Here is a 19,936-nt window from a genome sequence, read left to right on the forward strand (position 1 = left end):
CTGTGTGCTACCCGGTTGGTGGCTCAGTGTTTGAGTGATCTTGGAGATCCAGGTTAGTTGAGACTCTTGGTCTTCCTATGAGGTCGCCCTCCTCCTCAGCTTCTTCCAGCCTTTCCCTAATTCAACCACAGGGGTCCCTGGCTTCAGTCGAATGGTTGGGTGTTAAGTCTCTACCTCTGACTCAGCCAGCTGCTTGTAGGGCCTCTGAGAGAACAGCCATGCTAGGCTCCTGTCTGTAAGCAAACTTTAGCATCAGTAATAGTGTCAGGCCTTGGAGCCTCCCCATGAGATGGATCTCAAGTTGGGTCTGTCACTGTGTCAGGCAGAGGGCTTGGGGGAATAAACCTGGTAGGAGAAAATCTGAGTCCCGTCAGAGTTCCGACGTAGGAGGACTGCCACACTCTTTCCACCCAGCCCCGCTATGGGAAGCCATGAACCCATCCTGCGGGGGGTGGAGAAGGGGCAGTCTAAGGTCTTTGGGCCTCACTGAGGCTAGATATAACACTTTCTCAGTCTCGGGCATCCCAGACACTTCTAGACACCAGGGAAGAGCTGAGAACAAAGTAGGGGGCCCGGTGGTTAGCTCGGCCATCTGCAGGACAGAAGAGAGGAGAGGGCAAGGAGAGAGGGGGCACTGGGTGGTTCCAACACTGGTAAGAGTCTTTGGTCCAATCCATGACTAGAGCACAGGAAGGACTGTGGAGGATAGATGTGGCTCTTTAGGGGAAAGCCTATTCCATCATTCAAGTATAGTTGGCCTTGATGCACAGAGATGGTCTATGGTTTTAGAGCTTTATTGTAAAAAGGCAGAGAGAAAGAGAGAAGGTAAAAGAAAGAGGGGGGTCAGCGATGGGTACATGGAGAAAAGGAAGGAAGGGAGGGGAAAAGGAGAGCTAGAGATGAGAGTAAGAAAGGTGAGAGCTTAAGAGAAAGAGGAGGGATCAAGCAGCCCCTTTTATAGTGGGCTGGGCTATCTTGCAGTTGCAGGTTGGCTGTGGGGAGGAGCATACCTGGCTATTGTCAGGTAACTGTGAGGGTGGAGTCTAGCCAGAATGCCAGAAGCCTGGGGCTTTGTCTGCATGGCTGATAGTTACAGAATTATGGAGTTGTGGGCTCTGTTGTGTCAGGCACATGTCTCTGGGATCATGGCTCACTGTTCAGTCCCTTGTAAGTTTTCTACTGGGTCTCTGGAGCAAGTCTCGCTCAATCAAAATAGGCTCCCACATCACTGGACCTCTTTTCCCTCAGTCTCTGCTCCATTTTTGTCCCTGAAGTTCTTTTTAGACAGGAACAGTTCTGTGGATTGGCAACCCCATCCCTCCACTTGATGTCCTGTCTTTCTACTGGAGGTGGACTCTACAAGTTCTATCTCCCCACTAGTGGGCATTTCATCTAAGGTTCTCCCTTTGAGTCTGAGAGTCTCTCACCTACTAGGTTGCTGGTACTTTCTAAAGGGTTCCCCCTCCCACTCCCTCCTATAATGTTGTATATTTCCATTCATTCTGCTGGTCCTCAGGGCTTCTCTCCTTTCTCCCTCCCCATACCTGATCATGTTCCTCTTTTTCCCTCCCCCTTCCCTCTCCCATCCAGATCTTTCCCTCCCTCTGCCTCCTGTTATTGCTTTCTTCTCCCTCCCAAGTGAGATTGATCCTCACTTGAGTCCTTCTGATTGTAGTTAGTAAAGTTTGTCTTCCATGCACTTGGTTAGATTCTTGGAAGACTGTTTCTTATTATTTATGCAGGTTATTATTGTTTTTCTAACAAGGTTACTATGTCCCAAGAGGCATTTTGTTGTTGTATTCTCTATAACTGAGATTCCTTACAGTACCCAAGAAGCAATCAGAATGTGAAATGAGAGCCCAATGAAGGTTTAGTGGTATTGACAGAGAAATAGCCTTCTGTACCAAAAAATCAACATCCCGCCAACATTTCTTCCAGTTTAAAAAATACTATTCTAAAGTTGCAGCTGGTATATAGTAAGAATCTAGTAGATAATAAAATAAAACCATGAACCATGTGTAGCCATATGCTTATAAAATGTTATGGATTTCAGTTTTCTGACATAACATCGTGTATTTGGTTTTGTTTGTTTGTTTGTTTTGTTTTCTTGGGGGGGGTTCTGTTGCTGTTTTTCAGATCTCTGAAATAGCACTGGTTTCAAATTTTATATCTTACAAATTACAATGTTAGTCTCAAAAATAGTTTTTAACATGTAAACTATTTTTATTTTCTGCAAATAATTTAAATTACTTCAGTACCCCACATTAACATTTCTAAGCTGCTAATTCGACAAAGTTAGATGTCTGAAAAGTGTAGCATACAACTCAATAATGCTGCAGCATTAGAGATGTCCACGTTGTTCATGAAGCACCATGACCAACAGCTTCTTACAGAAGGAAGACTTCATTTGGGCTTCTGGTCCAGAAGGATGAGATTCCAACATGGCAGGAGGAATGGCAACAAATGGTGGGAATGACAGTAGGAACAAGAAGCTGACAGATGATACCTTCAGCTGTAAACACAGAGCAAAGCACAAACAGGAAGCAGTGTGATCATATGATCTCTCAAGACCACTTCCAATGACAAACGTCTTCCAGCAAGTCCACAGTTTTTAACCCTCCTAACTGAGGACTACCTACTAGAGAACACGTGTTTAAGTGTTTATATCTAAGGAAGATATTTCTCTTTCAATTCACCACAGATACTATGGCCATTTTAATATTTTTGTCCTCTACACACAAGTCACATTTAATTGCCATTTCAAATATCATTGAGACACAAATACTTTAGTAGCCTGAGATTTCACTGGTACTAATTGTGTTGGTATTGATTCTCCTAAAGCAGATCTATCTATCTATCTATCTATCTATCTATCTATCTATCTATCTATCTATCTATCTATCTATCTCTTACATGTTACAGTAGTAATTTAGTAGTTTATCACAAATTCAGGTGAAACCTATTGTTCTTTGTACATACCAAATTTCTACCCTTTTTTTCTGCATTATGCTAGTAGGGTAAAGTTGCTTCTTTTGAATGCCTAGTTTAGTTCCCCATAGTCTAAATGGTTCAATGACAAAGCTTAACATTGATAGTAATGATAGTATCTTAGAATGTCAGACACCTCTTATTTCCCAGAAGCTTTTTTCTGATGCTCTTATTTTCTGTCAGCCAGCATGTAAGATACCTTTACGTTGTGGGCAGATGTAACTAGCCACCAGAGAGGAACCTAGCTGTAATACTGTGTATTTATAAAAGATAGCTCTGTGTTAGGAGAGTCAATAACAACACAGATAATACAAGTGAAGCTTCCAGGCTATTGGAGTATTTATGCTGCAATGATATTTTGAAATAATTATAGACATGGAAAATGGCAGAAGTCAGTTAGTTCCTTACAGTATGTAGGTACAGAAGATCAAAGTCAGACCACCAAGTTTAGTGGCAAGTATTGTATGTCTGCACATGTTCTGCTGCATGAACATGCACATGAGCACATGTTCAAACATATATACAAATAAATACCATAAAATATTAAAGTAATATTTTAAAATTCTCATAGATCCTTTGCCCTACTTCTAACTTAATAATATATGTAAATATAGTAGACAAAGCCAAGACTATTTCACTGATACAGTACTGCTAATTAAGTAACTGCTTTATTTGAAGTTCCACAATTTTAAATTCCAGGATTCATCCCCAGAATATCACCATTTATGCTTTCTATGACTTTTTACTCCTCATCACTAAATGACTATTCCTGAGTCTTTCTGTGCCTGTTTAAAACCTTTGAATATTTGGAAACTGTTGTTTAATTATTTTGTAGAATATCATTAGCTGCCTGACATTTCTCATGCTCAGGTTGTAGTAAAGAATTATGAGGATATGACAAAAGAATAATGTGTCCCATCCAGTAAAATAACACAGCACGAAGCAATGTCATCACTGTCAATTGTGAGCTTGACAATTAGGTTAAGAAGGTTGGATGATTTCACCACTGCAACCATACCCTCCACTCTGATGCCAACTTCATACCAAGGCATATGTTGTCCTTCTTAATTTGTTAAATGTTGTTCAAACACTGGACTCATTTATACCCATTTTCCATACCAAAAGTTATAATATTGCCATCTAGCTGTTAGCCTGTTCTTCTATTTGATAAGAACTAGTATACAGACATTCTTGCATAAAAAATCATTTTATAAGTAGAAATGATCACCCATGGCATTTTAAATAAGATCATTAATAGAATAGTTAAAAAGTAAATTGGCAGTTTGCTCATTTCATCCCCAGAGCTACAGAGACATGTTATGTAAGTGGTAGTCTAGCCCTGACACCTAGCTTTCTCAGAACCTGTATCATTTGCCAATTTAGCCTAAGTCTTCTGAAAACACACACACACACACACACATACACACACACACACACACACACACACACACGTATTTATAACTTACTGCCCATTTGTGGTTAACTAAATTAACTAGATAGATAACCACCCACTGATAAGAGCAGTACATAGTTCTTTCAAAACTGTCACATGTATAATTTCTTCTGTTGCTATGAGGTTGAAACATGCTAGCCCTCAGCATGCCAATCATTTTGAATCTGAATGCTGTAATTCCATCTCATTGGTTGGTCTCTGTAACTAATGAGGAAGTCTTCCCTCCCAATGCAAAGAAAGGCAGCCTTTACAGGGACTTTTATAGGATCCTTGCTCTCTCTGTCTCTTTGAATGTCACAGATGTCTGCCCTGATGTAACACACAGAAGTGAAATTGGCCATTTACAGGGCCAGAAGGAAGTAGCAGGAGTTATGTTGAAGAAATAGGTGGCTTCCATTTACTTCTGATCTCCTGGCCTCTTTGACAAATAGAAGTCATAATATACCTCAAGTTACTGTGATTGTTAGGTAATCTGTATAACCCTTTGGGTAGCAACTGCTACATGATATTTACTCAAGAAAGGAAAACACAGTTGGTGATTTTTATTTCTCCCTCTAATTCCTATACAAAATTCAGATTTGGGTGTTTAAAAAAAAAAGATAAGGAACTGGAGGCAGCAGCTTATTTAAATAATTCTTTTTTTTATTTCTAAAAAGCCCCTCAAAAACCATTTTGAACTAAATAAAATTCTATTAAAAGTTGTTCAGATGATAAGGCAGTGTGGCAACATCTGTATACAGTCATTGATTAGGGGACAATAAAACAGAAGTTTGTTTTATGAAAAATTAGTTTGCTGAAGAAAGTGTTCAAGAAAATAAGCTGGAATATGAATTAGATGTAAACTCAATGAGAGCAGAAACTGGTCAAATTCATTAAAGTCTCCAGTGCCCAAAGAGATATATAGGTCTGACATTTTCTCATATGCATACAATGTATTTATATCATATTCACCTGCCTCCCACATTATACTCTCTTGAGTTTTTTCAACACACAGTAATCACTTTTCTCCTCCAAACTATTTAGCCCTTCCATGTTCCCATTGCTGTTTGCCTTTTGTGACCCGATGCGTTTCATTAGTCTGTGTATGGGAACATGAGTGAGAGTTTCTTTATAGACACACCTCATAACTTGCTACAGTCTTAAAGACAAGGTCTCTCTCCCTTCATCATCTATTAACTGTAAATATCCTCAGGAATTAATGGGGCCCATATGCTCCTTTCAATTCCATGGCAAGATGTTGACAGACCCAATATTGTGCAGACTTTCTATCCAAGTTGTTAGATGGCTGCTTCAAAATATCGTTGGTTCTATAATAGTTCCACAGAATCCAAGCATATGATTTTGTATTATTTTTGCTCATTTTGAATCATGGTTGTTGTATATTTGTTTAGGTGTCTCAAGCAAGGAGTTGGGGGAGATAATAGTATATCCTAAAATCCTACTCACTTTCTTATGAGATGCTCCAAGTATGCCATAAGTAAAACAAACTTCTTAAGATTGTATTGCTATGTCTTCTAACCCCAACAGTTATTAGTTAGCTGGAGTTCTTCCTCTAAACTTGAGACCCCACATAATTTCCATTCCATGTTAACACATCCATTGACATTGACATTTTTCTAGTCTTGTCTAGGTAGCCATTTTTAGGAAAGACTCTTTCTCAGCATACTACCTCTTTATCTGCCTCTTAACAGGCATTGCTCTCCCTCTTTTATGATGATCCCTGAGCCATAGACTTAGTAGCTGTCCTGTAGACTGGACTGATCCCTGCAATGTGTCCAGTTGTGATTTTCTTTGATAAAATGAGAGGCTTCTTTGATGATGGGTGGTACCTACACTTACCTGTGTGTGTGAGGGTAAGATTTAGAATGCAGGAAAGAATTATGTTCATCTAGCAAAATGACAATAATAGTTTTTTTTATGATGGTGATACAACCGTGTGTGCAATATCTCATTAGTTTCCCTTTAATCTTCTAAAAAATTGTGGTAATATCTCCATTTTAAAGATGAAAAAGTAGAGCTATAAAACAGCTTGAAATCATAAGAATCAAGAGTCAATATTGTGTTTATCACCAAAGACCATACATTTTCTTAATTAGAATCTATGCCCTAATGTTTTAGCTCTACTCTATTTAAAATAGTGTTTGATGATTTGTTTCATGGCAAAATAAAATGATCTCCATGGGTCAGATTCTTTCTTGTTCCTTGCTGGAGCTTGCTGCTAGAATTCAATAAATAATTTGTAAGATTTTATTTAGCCCCTTTATTGGTATAGACTATTGTACAAATCTGTGGGGATTTTTTGTTTTGTTAGAAATCTTCTGGTTTTGATGAAGTAGATACAGACTCTGTGTTAAGCTCCCAGATATCTGATTTGGCTGTCCGAGCAATTGGCAAGCTGTGCATAATGATAAATATACTAGCAAGGCTTACTTTCCCACTAAGTACATGCAAGTAAAAGCCCTGGAAGTTGCATGGCTCTTGCCTCTTTAAATCTGACACCTAATGTATTAGGTATTAGAGTGTTTTGTGCTTACCTTTAGCTCTTCTTTAGTTTAGGTGATTAAAAAATGCCTGTTGCTGTCTGTATTGCAACATGCTTCATTAACAATGATTTATTTGAGAGTTTAGCAGAATTGGCACTGTGCAGCACACCAGTGGGCAGGAAGAAAACAAACGTGAGATGGTTGCTAAGAAATGTAATTTCCTCTGTTTCTGCTAAAAGCCCAAGGATCTCCAGAGCCTGCTTTCCTATACCCACAAAGCCAGGAAAAGTATGTAGCTTCTGGCCCTTGCCATTGGTCCGCAGTCACTGACTCTCTCTTGTAATGCTCAGTCGGGAGGGAGTGCAAAGATTTCCCTGCCCATATTCGTGCAACAAGTTTTTTTTTTTCCCCACTCAAAACCAAGCTCAGCTTTTTCTAGAAGAATCCAATTATAAAGACTTTTTTCTATCGTATTCTTTTCAACAACTCTGCATCTTTACTGTCATTTTACCAAAGAAGAAAAGGAGCTTAATAGAGGTTAAATGACTTGTTCAAGGTCAACAGCTAAATGGTAAAGCTGGGATTTCAACCTGCCTCATATGATGCTAGAGCAGACATGCTCAACCACCAAAAGGGAGCTAAGGTATTTTTATTTTACTTGCAACATGTATTGATTTTGTCGTGTCTATTTGAAGTGCTCTGTTGAGAAGATTCTGGGGCTGCCCTCAGGCTAGGCAGGATGAGTACCAATCAATTAACAGTGTTCTCTGAGGGAGAGAAGGAATGGAGAGGTGCCAGGCATTTTTCTTTCCTGGGCTATTATTTATTCTTATTATTTTTATTGTAATGAGCATACAACAATATAGGGCTGACACACTAATGAAAGAATGAAGTATGCAATAAGAATGCAAGAAAAAAGGCTCAGTTTTTATATTCAAAAATTGGCTCTACATCCCTATTTGGGGAAATTTAAGAGTTGTTAAATACCCAAGAAGTAAAACTTTAGGGTTCACGTCTGGGTGGGAATGAAGTATTCTGTATGTCTCTTGCCTGTATCACTATGTAAAATGCACCTCAATGATCTTAGGAAGAAAAATATGTAGGTACAATTATTGTCTTACTCATAAGACTAACAAGGAATAGTTTAGATAGCCTGCAAAATGAAAGCTGTATGCTGCCTACTTTAAGTGTTATTTTAAAGATTATATCACTTAAAACTAATACACAGGTAACTACTGCTCCATGAGGAATTCTAAAAGTGATGTCTATTATTTATCATTTCCACAGTAATTTTGTATTATATTACCTTATCACATCACTACCATGATTGAAGGGTTTAATCACATTTTCTTTCTTGTTGAGTAGACTAGACATATTTTGTATTTTTAACTAAACAATGGTAGAGACTTTGAGCTCTATCTGTTATAATTATTTTTAAACATAATGATTAAAATGTTCGTTACTTTGGCTGGGGAGATTTTTCAGCAGTTAAAAGGCACTTGTGCTCTGTTAAGAACTTGGTTTCAATTCCCAGCACCTACGTGGTGCCACACAACCACTGTAACTTCAGTTATAAGACCTCCTTCTTGCTTCTGTGGGCACCAAGTATGGACATGGTGCACATGCATGCATACAGACAACACACTTGTACATAGAAACTGAAAAACATTCTTTAAAAATGTCCAATATCTCTTTGTCCTGAACTGATGGTGCACATTAAAGCTGATGTGCTGAAAGGTATATTTGAGCTTATTGAATAGAGTCACTATGATAGAGAGATGAGGATAAGTTTTTATATACAGTTTAAAATGGAACCAGATGAAGAAATTGCTAGTGGTAATAGAAAGGGGGCAAGAAGAAAGACAAGAGAGGAAAGAAATATAATCATTGAAACTTGGAGGAAAATTTATTAACCAAATTACATGATATGATTTAATTCAGAAAACAGTAGAACAAAAAATTTTTTGTCAGTGAAAATGATTACTAACAGATGAAAATATTTATTTATACAAAATTAGTAAACAGAATAAAAAATTAAAAAAATAGCACATAAGGAAAACTTAATTTTCACTATTGAGAAACCAGAGAAAGATCCTAGAATGGAGAGCTATCCCCTGGGAGAAAAAAAAATAAGAAAGCTATGTATACATAATCCTTTAATATATATACAAGTTAAAGAAAAGTCTAGGAATCAGTGCAGTAAGCAATCATTTAGTGCAAGGTGTGGATAGTGACTCTGTGTTTGTAGATAGAGATTCAATTTCCTATAAGAATAGTGTGCACAGAACTTATAAGCAAGGTGTCTCAAACTAATTTTTTTTAAGATGGGGAATTAAGACTATAGAAAACTCAGTGGTAGCAAAGGCCTGGGGACTACTTTTTATTTAAGCAAATATGAACAAACAGTTCTTTTCTGAGAGAACAAAGCATTTCAATGGTATAGGAAGCTTAACAATCTGGCCTAACCATCTCTAAAGGCGTAAGGAAATTGTGCAATGAGGCAGTAGTACCACTGAGCCTGGACCCCAGTTATTCTGAATTTTAGACAAGTGACATATTTAATACCATATAACGATTATTAGATATACTTTAATTTTTACAGATTGATGTTCAATAGCCATGTATAAAGGTCCAAGGTCAAGTCAATTGTTATGAGGAGAAATGGCACAGAGAAATTGGTAGTACTCTTAGATGAAAGAGATCCTTCAAGAATAGAAATGATAGCAAGAGAGGTCCCTTTCAGCACAGATTTCTCTTCCAGGAGACCTGAATTCAGTTCCCAGCAACCATAATAGATTCCTTGCAACAAACTGTGACTCCAGATTCAGAAATTCTGTTATCCTCAATTGAAATTCAAGTTAATATTGCATAGCTGCCTTCTACCATAGAACATGTCAACTTAAAATAATCATTTTATGGAATCTAAGGAAGTAGAAAGCACTTTTTAGATGGCAAATCCTTCAACTAGATGGTGAGTAGGATTCACCATTTCTTGAGATCCTCTCTAATATGATCTTAGTAGATATCATCCAAAGCAGGCTCTAGGTGACTGAGCAGAGTGTACGTGAGGAATTCCATCTAACTCATGTCTACCCCTTGCTTACTGGTTGTGACTTCTCCAGTATATTACACTATTCCTCACATTCTTTCTCCAAGCAATGCAATCAATTAAAACACAGGGTTTTGTTGTTGTTGTTGTTTCTTTGGTTTTTTTTTTTCCTTCAGAATTACTAGCAGTCTACTTATTACAATCTCCAGAAAATTGGCAGGTGATGAATACCACATAGGAATGGAAGTATTGTAGTTCAAAAACAAAGATGATAAAAAAGAGAAAGTTAAATAATCTACTTTAAGATATGTGAGTTTTCAGAATCCAAGGTCAACTTTTTTTTTTAATTAGCAGCTAACTTCTATGGTCATTTATCTTGGCTATCTAGTTGATTTTAAAATGTCTTATGAGGAGAGGCCTTGACCTTTACAAGTTGTACAATATTACTTGTAAAACTGGCTTTACTTTAAAAAAAAAAATCTATTGAATAGTAAGTCCCAACTACATCCCATTTCGCCATCCATATAGTTGGCACATTGCTTTCCATGGATTCCCCTTCATCTTCATATTTCAATCTATGTTCACTCTTTTTCTACCATTCTAATTAACCTGACTCATCAATAACCAGGAGTAGATCTAGAAAATGATCAACTATACAAATGCATCTTCAATTGATAACCTTTTGCACTGCTGATTTAAGAATGGCAGTGTTTTCAATAAGTAGTAATACGCAAGAAAACCAAAGTTCCTGCTGTGGGAAAGGACTTTTGAATTAACACTAAAGAAATATGGTCTTCTGACAAAGACTCCGTCCTGAGATCCATGCTATACTTTGTGTGGAAATACTATACACATTCTATAATTTTGCTGCATGACATCCTGTTTGGCCTTGGCTAAAGGACAACATGAAAAGCAGAGTTGGAGGTGACAGTCACTATCAGAACATGATGTCAGACCAAAAGACACTTACTTTCCGAACAGAATTCATTGCTTATAGCAAAAGTCAACTACTTTAAGTATGAAGACATGGATTTAAATAGAGTCTGTATTGATTTCTGAATGTTTGACCTTGGAAAAGTTCCATAGACTCTCATATTATAAATTGCAAAGCTGTAATTCTATAAAGAATAGTGCAGCCTGACCCCAGGGTACTTGTGAAGTTTAAATGGGAAGTGAGTGTAAAAACCCATAGTTCATAGACAAAAGATGTTAGGTATATCTATTTTTCCATTTACATGCTAGCTACTTAGGGGCTGGCTTTCCTGACAAGCCACTATTATTCTATGTGCCTATTAAATATCAAAGAATAAATCAAAGGTCCCCTTCCTTCATAAATTTAAAAACTCAGTTTGATAAGTAACAAGGAGGTGGAAAAAGCTAAATTAGAATCTGAACTAACACAAGAATAATCATTTACAAAACTTTCTGGTTTACCTTTAGAATACTCTCTGGTAGCTGATAGACGTTCATGTGTGATCTCCAACCTACAGAATATCTGACACAATTAGAAATCACATAGCTTTCCCCAAACCACATGCTTCATAGCAAAACATAAAAAGAATTCAATGTACTTCATTCCAAATCCCTCACCTTCCTGCTTTATCTCCATGGTTAGAGGCCTTAAAAATACATTGTGGGTTAAAAAAGCATACCTAATATATGGACATGTAATTATCTTGTTGGCCAGAGGAGAAAAAGAGAAGAAATAGATAAGTATTTGGTGCTCTGATGAGAGGCTTGGAAAGCAGGTTTCTGTACAGGGAAGTCATCTTGCTAGGATCCTGTCCTGCTTAAATGTCACTCTAACTCAGCTCTCACCCTTCCAAATCAAGTCTGAGACTCTATGCATTCAGAAGTTGTTGTCCCTATGACATGCCACCATACCCAGTAGTTTAGATTGCTTATGTGGATTCAAATTCAGGTTCATTTTTTTAAAATTGGGTATTTATTTCATTTACATTTCCAATGCTATCCCAAAAGTCCCCCACATGCTCCACCACCCGCTCCCCCACCCACCCACTCCCACTTCTTGGCCCTGGTGTTCCCCTGTACTGAGGCAGATTCAGGTTCTTAATCTTGGAAGGAATTTTTTTTTACCGACTAGGCTATCTTTCCAGCCCAAGTTTAAAACCTTTATTATACCATGAAGACTGATGGAAGAATTGATCTTCAGCACCCGTTTTTCCTTTCTGACTCCAATAAAAACTTGTTTACAGCTGTCTTTATCCAGGATAACTTAATAGTATTCCATCCAGATCCAACTCAAGGATGGTACCCTTGCTAAGAAGCTCATATCTATTCTCCTTAATCTTTACAATAAGCACTAAGTTTTACACTTATAGGTACAGTTTATTTTATAAATGAATCACCCAGCTGGAGAATGTTATGTCAAAGATGAGAGCTCAAGGCAGTGTGGCAGAGTACACTTTTCACTATTTTGTGTCTTTACAAACCTGATGTTGTCTGAGATCATGGTTTTTTGACTGTTGATTTTCCTGATAGTTAAGATTAGAAAGCTTTTCTCCACTATTTGACCTCATGTAGCCCCTCTGAAATAATTTCTTCAAGACCTTGCCTTATCCATTACTAGATCCCTTTTCCCTCTATCTATCTCCACGACTTTCCTTAACAGACTCATTCGAAGCTTTGTGCTGAGTTATCATTACGGGTTTACTTGCCTTTCACAAATAATCTGTGAACTCACTGAAGACAAGGTCTTTCTTTCAATGTTTCTGTACTCTCCACCTAAAACTGTCCCTACCACATGGGCTGAATCAATGCCATTTGAATGCCTATATAATTTTAATTTAGCCAAGTGTCAGAAGTAGATGAATATATGACTAGGTTTAGCATTTCAGTGATGTGCTGAGTCCCTCTTCTGTGGCTTCATCAGTGATCTATCATGGGGCCCAGTGTATAATAACTAGCAAAGCCATTGCTGAAGGGACTGGAGGAATTTTGTATTGTATCAGAATATACAGAAAAAGAAACCAGGAAAAGTAGAATTCTCAGTTATCCTTCTCCTCCTTCCTCAGAGAAAAATAACCAAGTTCTGTTGCTCTGTGTAGCATCCTCTCCAGGATTTATGCATGTCAGTCCTGGAGAAGATCTCAGAGTTAGTGCATAGTATACTACCTCTGCTGCAGCTACCTTCCAATAAAGCAGAGAGAGCTCAAAGCTGCACGGGAGATCTATTGCCACCATAACTCTCAGCGTATCCTGCATCTTCCTTTCTGGCAGTGGCAAGAAAACCGAAATTATGAAACTTTCTATCCAGCAACTCATTGCCACATGAGAGTCATGAATCTCTAGCACTCTTCAGAAAACCTCCTGCTTCTGATAATCCTGCCCACTAGAAAAATGACCATCAAGGATGCTATTATTTCTGATTATTAAGGATGAACTGTACACACCTGAATGTAAATAAATGTCCATACAGTTCTTGAATTTCTCCTTCTTTAGAGTCTTCAGCTCTCCACAGACTACGCCTTATAAATAGTGTTACATCATAAACTAAATCTTTACCGTGTAACTGGATACATTTCCTAAGCTGGTTTTAATTGCTCCTAGAAACTGCTTAATATTATAGATCAATCTCTAGATCTGAGATGACATTACCCTAGCAAATTAATTATTAATACTCTGATCACTCACTTTAGACATTAATAGTTTTCATTGATCAGCACATCCTGTTTATCCAAATGCCCTAATCACCATTCATGTTATAAGAGAATCTGAACAGGTCCAATTTGAGATGCAACCCACTTTCAGCCACATCAGCAGATTACAGGTCAAGGGTTCCTCTTGTCTTCACAACATATTAAGTCTGGCTCTATCACAGTTGGATCTATTTAAGACCACAAAAGAGAGACTTCTCTAAAGATGATAGTTCATTTTCTCTTGTCTTCCTGCCAGATATAAAGGCTTTTCAGTGGCAGGTAGGGTAAATTAATCCTAAGAGCACCTTGTCACAGAGGCCTGTATTTGTTCACAGTGTGTTGGTCATATACGAGAACAGGATGAGAAGTCTCCAGTTATATTCAATTAAATAATACTTGGTATTCCCACAATGTGCATATGTATTATATTTATAATGTATGTATTATATTGATGTGTGTGCATTTGTGGCTGAGGCTGAATCATAAGTATATGTGGTAACTTTGTTGCTGTACAGTTTTCAGAGATTTCACAGTCTTAACCAGGACATTTGTCCCCCAAAATAACCTTCATAGAAAGGCTAAGAAATACCTAGGACCACACAACTAGTTACTTCCAGAGTTTCCAGTTTCATCATTCTCTGGAATTCTTTGCTTTTACTTATGTGGTAACCAGGTATGTTTTAAGAGTCCTGTTCTGCCTTCTTTGACTTGCGGAGGGCTCTCCAAGCCAGAAAGTTTTTATCCTTCCCCAATAAAAGTGTGTATTATACCTGATAAAGTTGTGGCTAGCTGTCTCAATTGGAACATGAGCTCCTAGGAGCTTTAGACAGTCTCTTGTTCATTTGGGCAGGTCCATTGTATCTGGAAAACAGATGGTACTCCATATGAGTGTCATGCGTGGCTGCCTGCCAGCCGTATGGAAGCCATGAGGATGAGAGAAAGCAATGAAGCCATGTACCAATGTACCAGAGTATGTACCAGAGTGCAATTTGTCTAAAAATCTTCGAACATCAAATTTACTGCAAAATAGCATCACCTAAGTAAAATTCTTAGTTACGGTTTGTATTGCTGATATAAAATACTCTGATCTTGAGGAGGAAGAAAATCAGAAGAGGAACTCAAACAGAACAGGACCTGGAGACAGGACCTGTTTTAGAAGCCATGAAGAGTGCTGTTTACTGGCTTATTCTTGATTCCTTGCTCAGCTGGCTTTCTTGTCTACCCAAGGACCACCTGCCCAGGGGTAGGACTGCCCACAATAGGCTGAGCCCTCCCACATCAATCACCAATGAAGAGAATGCACCACAAGGTTACCACAGGCTACTCTGGTGGGGACATCCTTATTATTTTTTATTTTATATTTTGTTTAGATTTTTCAAAACAGGGTTTATTTGTGTAGCCCTGGCTGTCCTAGAACTCACTCTGTAGACCAGGCTGGCCTGAAACTCGGAAATCTACCTGCCTCTGCCTCCCAAATGCTGGGATAAAAGGCATGCACCACCACTACTCAGAGGACATTTTGATTCTTGAGACTGTGTCTTCCCAAATGACTCTAGCTCATGTCAAATTGACATAAAACTAACTAGTACATTGGATAGCTAATACATATAAATGAAAGTATGACATATTTTCTTTATTTACATTTCAAATTTTATCCCCTTTCCTCATTTCCTCTCTGTAAACCCCCTATCCCATCCCCACTCCCCCTGCTCACTAACTCGCCCATTCCTGCATTCCCCTATACTGGGGCATCAAGCGTTCACATGACCAAGGGCCTCTCCTCTCATTGATGTCCCACAACGTCATCCTTTGCTACATATCCTGCTGGAGCCTTGAGTCCCTCCATGTGTACTCTTTGGTTGGTGGTTTAGTCCCTGGGAGCTCTGGGGGTACTGGTTAGTTCATATTGTTGTTCCTCCTATGGGGCTGCAAATCCCTTCAGGTACTTGAGTCCTTTCTCTAGCTCCTCCATTGGGGACCCTGTGCTCAGTCCAATGGATGGCTGTGAGCATCCACGTCTGTATTTGTCAGGCACTGGCAGAGCCTCTCATTAGACAGCTATATTAATTATTTTCTACAATGCAAAAACATAAGATCTTTCCTTTAGTGGAGCAGATTCCAAACACAGGTAACTTTTGAAGATTTCTACACTCAGCCTCTGGAGACTCTGACTCAGTACTTTTTACTGAGGGCCTAGGAAGCTATAGTTCATAAGTTCATTCCAAGACAGAAAAGTTCCTCACTATGCATTTGTAAATTCTTTATTTTTAATCATATTTTTAGAATTCCATGCACATATGTATAATCTGTACACTGATGAGTCTCATCCTCCATCCCACCCTTTCTTATCCAGTCTCTAACACTATCATCCAAACCAGTCCCAAACGACATTTGATTTTATTTTTGACCCATTTAGTTAATTAGAATCAAATTTGTGAGCATTGGTTGAATTATCTAGTGGGCTCACCAGTTGAAACAAACTAGAAGGTAGTGACTCTCCTATTTCTTAACGGATAAGTACCAATAATTCAGCTCTTCATCCATCCATGCTTGAGTGTTGATGAGCTATTCTTGAGTACCACAGTGCAGGTATAAGCAGCTGCTGTGAATTCCTGATTATGCTGCTGTGTCTTGCATAGAAGATGGCATTTTATAGATCATCACGCTATCTTCTTGCTCTTACATGCTTCCAATTCCCTCTTTTGCAGTGTACGCTGAGCCTTAGAAGGAATGCTATAAATGCTTTCACATCAAATGTCCAGTCTTACTGTACAGACCTGATCACATCTTAAAATATTTGAAGGTGATTGCCAATCATTAAAACTTGATCACTTTTCAAAATACAATACTGTTGAGTGTTTCTTGAACGCCAGGGCCAAAAAAAAAAAAAAAAAAAAATGGGAATGGGTGGGTAGGGAAGTTGTGGGGAGGGTATGGGGGACTTTTGGGATAGCGTTGGAAATGTAATTGAGGAAAATATGTAATAAAAATATTAAAAAAAGAAAAGTTTACAAATCTGGGGCTGGGTCCCACATGCCCTTGCTCTTTTTGCCCTGAGCATGGGTAGAATCTGCTCCCTTCTCCCAGGAGCTGCCAGGGCTCTCCAGAACGCCTGTGGTTTCCTACATTTGGTTATGTAGCTTTTAAAAGTTTCACAGATTAAAGAGGCTATCTTTACTGCAGAGTTCAAGTTTCAGATTTCTGGCCAAATAGGGAAACTATTATGCTTGTGTGTTTAAAGAAGTTGTTTATCAGCAGTTATCCTAGGATTAATTACCCTGTTTTAAAATTCTCTATACTTTGTATTTAATTTGGTTTTATTTTACAGCATTGCATAAAGCTATTTTCATGCAAGTACATGGCACACTGTGAGCCTATTCCCTGTCAACCCTCAATGCTATCCCTTTTCCCCAGTTCCCTCACATTGGTTGCCATTGTCCTTCTAGGCAGTTTTTCTTCTACTTTCATGGCACCTGTACATATATGATTTCAAGCCCTGTGAGAATCACAATCCAATAATGAGAGAAAATAAATGACTCTTATCTATCTGAGACTGAGTTAATTTACTTTTGATGATTATCTTCCATTCCATCCATTTTCCTCAAACAATGTAAGTTTCTCCTTCTTTAATTTTGTTTTGGGTTTCTCCATGTGAACCCAGTTGACAACAACTCATAATTGGTATGATTGATTTCACTAGACAGTGGAGTTGTGTACTTTGGTTGCCTTTAGTATTAGCCCCCCCCACACACACACCTTTTTTTTCCAATTTAAATCAAGTGCCTCCGGCAGCCACTTATATAGAAAAGGAAGGTTGTTGTAGCCCATAGTTTTATAAGTTTAAAGTCCAAAGAGTATGGTACAAATTCTTGCAATAACTCTGCGCTGGATGGAAGGAAGGGATATCCGCAAGAGAAAGGTGTCACTCTAGCAGATAGGAGAGAGAGGATGCATGGGTGGATGACAAGTTGGGGCTTTCTGCTATAGTTCACTCTTGCAGGTACTTAGGGGTCCATTGAGAACTTACCTTAATCCCTTCTGAGAACATCTCCTTCAAAAGCATAATCAGGTCTAAGTCTCCCCTTTCTCAGGTTTCATTATCTCTTACTTTACAACATTTTGTGCTAACCATCTTGTACATGAACCTCCCAAGAGCATATTCAGACAAATCATAGCCATATGATAACAATTTTTAAAATAAAATATGGAACACAGTAGGAAAATACATGAATTGGTGGAGTAATTTCAATTTCCCCACACAATTCCAATCTGGAAATTTAGGGTTCACCATAAGGTCTGCAGAAGCTAGCATTATTTCTCTTATTCTATGGACATTTCTCTCTATATTTTAGTTATTATTTGCCAGAAGAAAATAACAAGACATAATACTAAAGCACAGAAAATAATCAGTTAAATCAGAGTCTCTTCCTCTGCCTTTATGTCAATCAAGACAGGTTCTTGTTATATTATCAGGTAAGTATAGGCACATAGTAGCCCCAGTTTTTGCCTAAGCATTATTTGGAAGAACTGAATATGAAGCAGACTGGGCATATGACTCTACATTTGTAATCCTGGCACTGAAGAGACTAAGGCAGTAGAATCTGAAGTTTGGATCCAGTGTGGGCTATATAGAGAGAGCCGATCTCAAAATAAAATAGAAGTAGGAGGCTTATTTTTCTTTATATTCATAATTCAGTGTTCTTTCCTTTTCTCCAGTAATATATTCCACAAGTGGATTTTATTCTTACTCAATTAAAGGCAGATATGCAGAGACCATAAGGAGACATGGAGCCAAATCTCATTGTAATATCTCTTCTTGTCCACAGATTAAAGGTTGCACAAAGCTTAAAAGGAACAGAAGCAGCAGTTCTATTCACTTGTTATTGGACTTGAAACTCCTTTGACCTGGGAAACTGAAGATGAGGTTGCCATGGGAACTGCTAGTGCTGCAATCATTCATGTTGTGCCTTGCAGGTAGAGTGTCATTTCAAAACTTTTTGATTTAAAGGTGCCACTGTGTTTCACACTAATTCAAAAGCGGGCCTTTGCTTTAGACGGCAATGGTAAAATCATAAGTGCACAGGTTACTGTGACTAGCATTTGCTGACAGTGGTGAACATACCTTCTTGCTAGCCTATCCTCAGCTCTTTCCACAGTGATCTGTCCAAACATCCGCAGTGATGTTTGATTTGACGATAGATCTCTTTACAGCTTTTTAAGCCATAATTTAGTTTGAATATTGTGATTTTTGCTCATCCCAGGGCTCAATTGCACAGAGGTATTAGGAAGTAAATCCGATAATATAGTCTAAAGCATTACCAGTTTGTTGTTAGTGGATGGGGTTTTATCTGAATAGTTCTTTGAATCCACTCCATCTTATTATTATCTGCTTTTTGCATTTCAATGCCCCTATAGTCCAGTAGGAACCTGAAAACAAAATACAGAAGATGTGCTTATGGCTAACCACTAGAAAAGAGGCTTTAAAAGTTCAAACATGCTGTTTATTGCTTTTTTGGATTTCTGGGAGATTTGAGCCTAGCACCTGACATGTGTGATTCAGGAGTGATGAATTGTAAATCCACCTGGGCTGGAAATTGTTTCAGGTGTTGAGTTACTATGTGTCTTTCAGAGTCTTTTTAATTGACTCTGGTTAGCCTGATTTGTTGCTCATAGCCTTAAGTCCTATAGTGATATTTGAATATATTTGCATTTTTTAGCAACTTGAAACAAAGAGGGCTTTTGGATCACCCTGCTTTTAACTGATTCATCAATTTAGATACTACTAGGTTGCAGAAGCAAGCTCAGTACTGGAACCTGAGGTTATAATCCTGAGCAGAAAATACATAGCTACCATGGAGGCTCCATTGATTCACAAGTAGTCTGTGCCATTGGAACTAAGACAGCGCCAGTATGGATGGGTCCCTCACTGGCATGACAGGCACTGTACTAAGTACTTGTGTTTAACCTTATTTGATTCTTCCACTAACCTAGGAGGCGAGCAGTTGTTACGTTTTTTCCTTAATTCCAGTAATAGACAATATTGCAGATCTATCAAGAATTGAAAAAAAAAATTAATGAAAGTCACTGATCCTCTACTTGGGACATTGCTGTCTCAGACTCAAGCAAACTATAGTTTTGAGCATCATGGGTTACATTCTGTTAGTGGTATTGTTAATTTGTCCAGTTTATGATTGAAATTCACCCTCAAAATTGTGTTTGCATTCTTAATTTTTTAAACATTAAACTGTCAATCATTAATAAATTTTTATTAGTTTACTAGTGTACTTTTTTTATAATTTGTCGT

General features: G+C 38.1%; 1 protein-coding gene across 10 annotated transcripts in view; it reads left to right on the top strand.

The window, feature by feature from the left end:
• The window catches only part of Cntn4 (contactin 4), a 1,022,510-nt gene that overhangs the window by 485,593 nt on the left and 516,981 nt on the right, over positions 1-19,936 (top strand). For all 10 annotated transcript variants that reach the window (XM_006506197.3, XM_006506196.3, XM_006506198.3 and 7 more), the window contains one exon: positions 18,459-18,606. In XM_006506197.3, coding sequence (XP_006506260.1) covers positions 18,552-18,606 — 55 coding nt within the window. In that variant the 5' untranslated portion in view covers positions 18,459-18,551. The remainder of the gene's footprint in view (positions 1-18,458; positions 18,607-19,936) is intronic.

This window comes from Mus musculus, chromosome 6 (genome assembly GCF_000001635.26).
Source record: "Mus musculus strain C57BL/6J chromosome 6, GRCm38.p6 C57BL/6J".
In the NCBI taxonomy this organism is placed as follows: domain Eukaryota; kingdom Metazoa; phylum Chordata; class Mammalia; order Rodentia; family Muridae; genus Mus; species Mus musculus.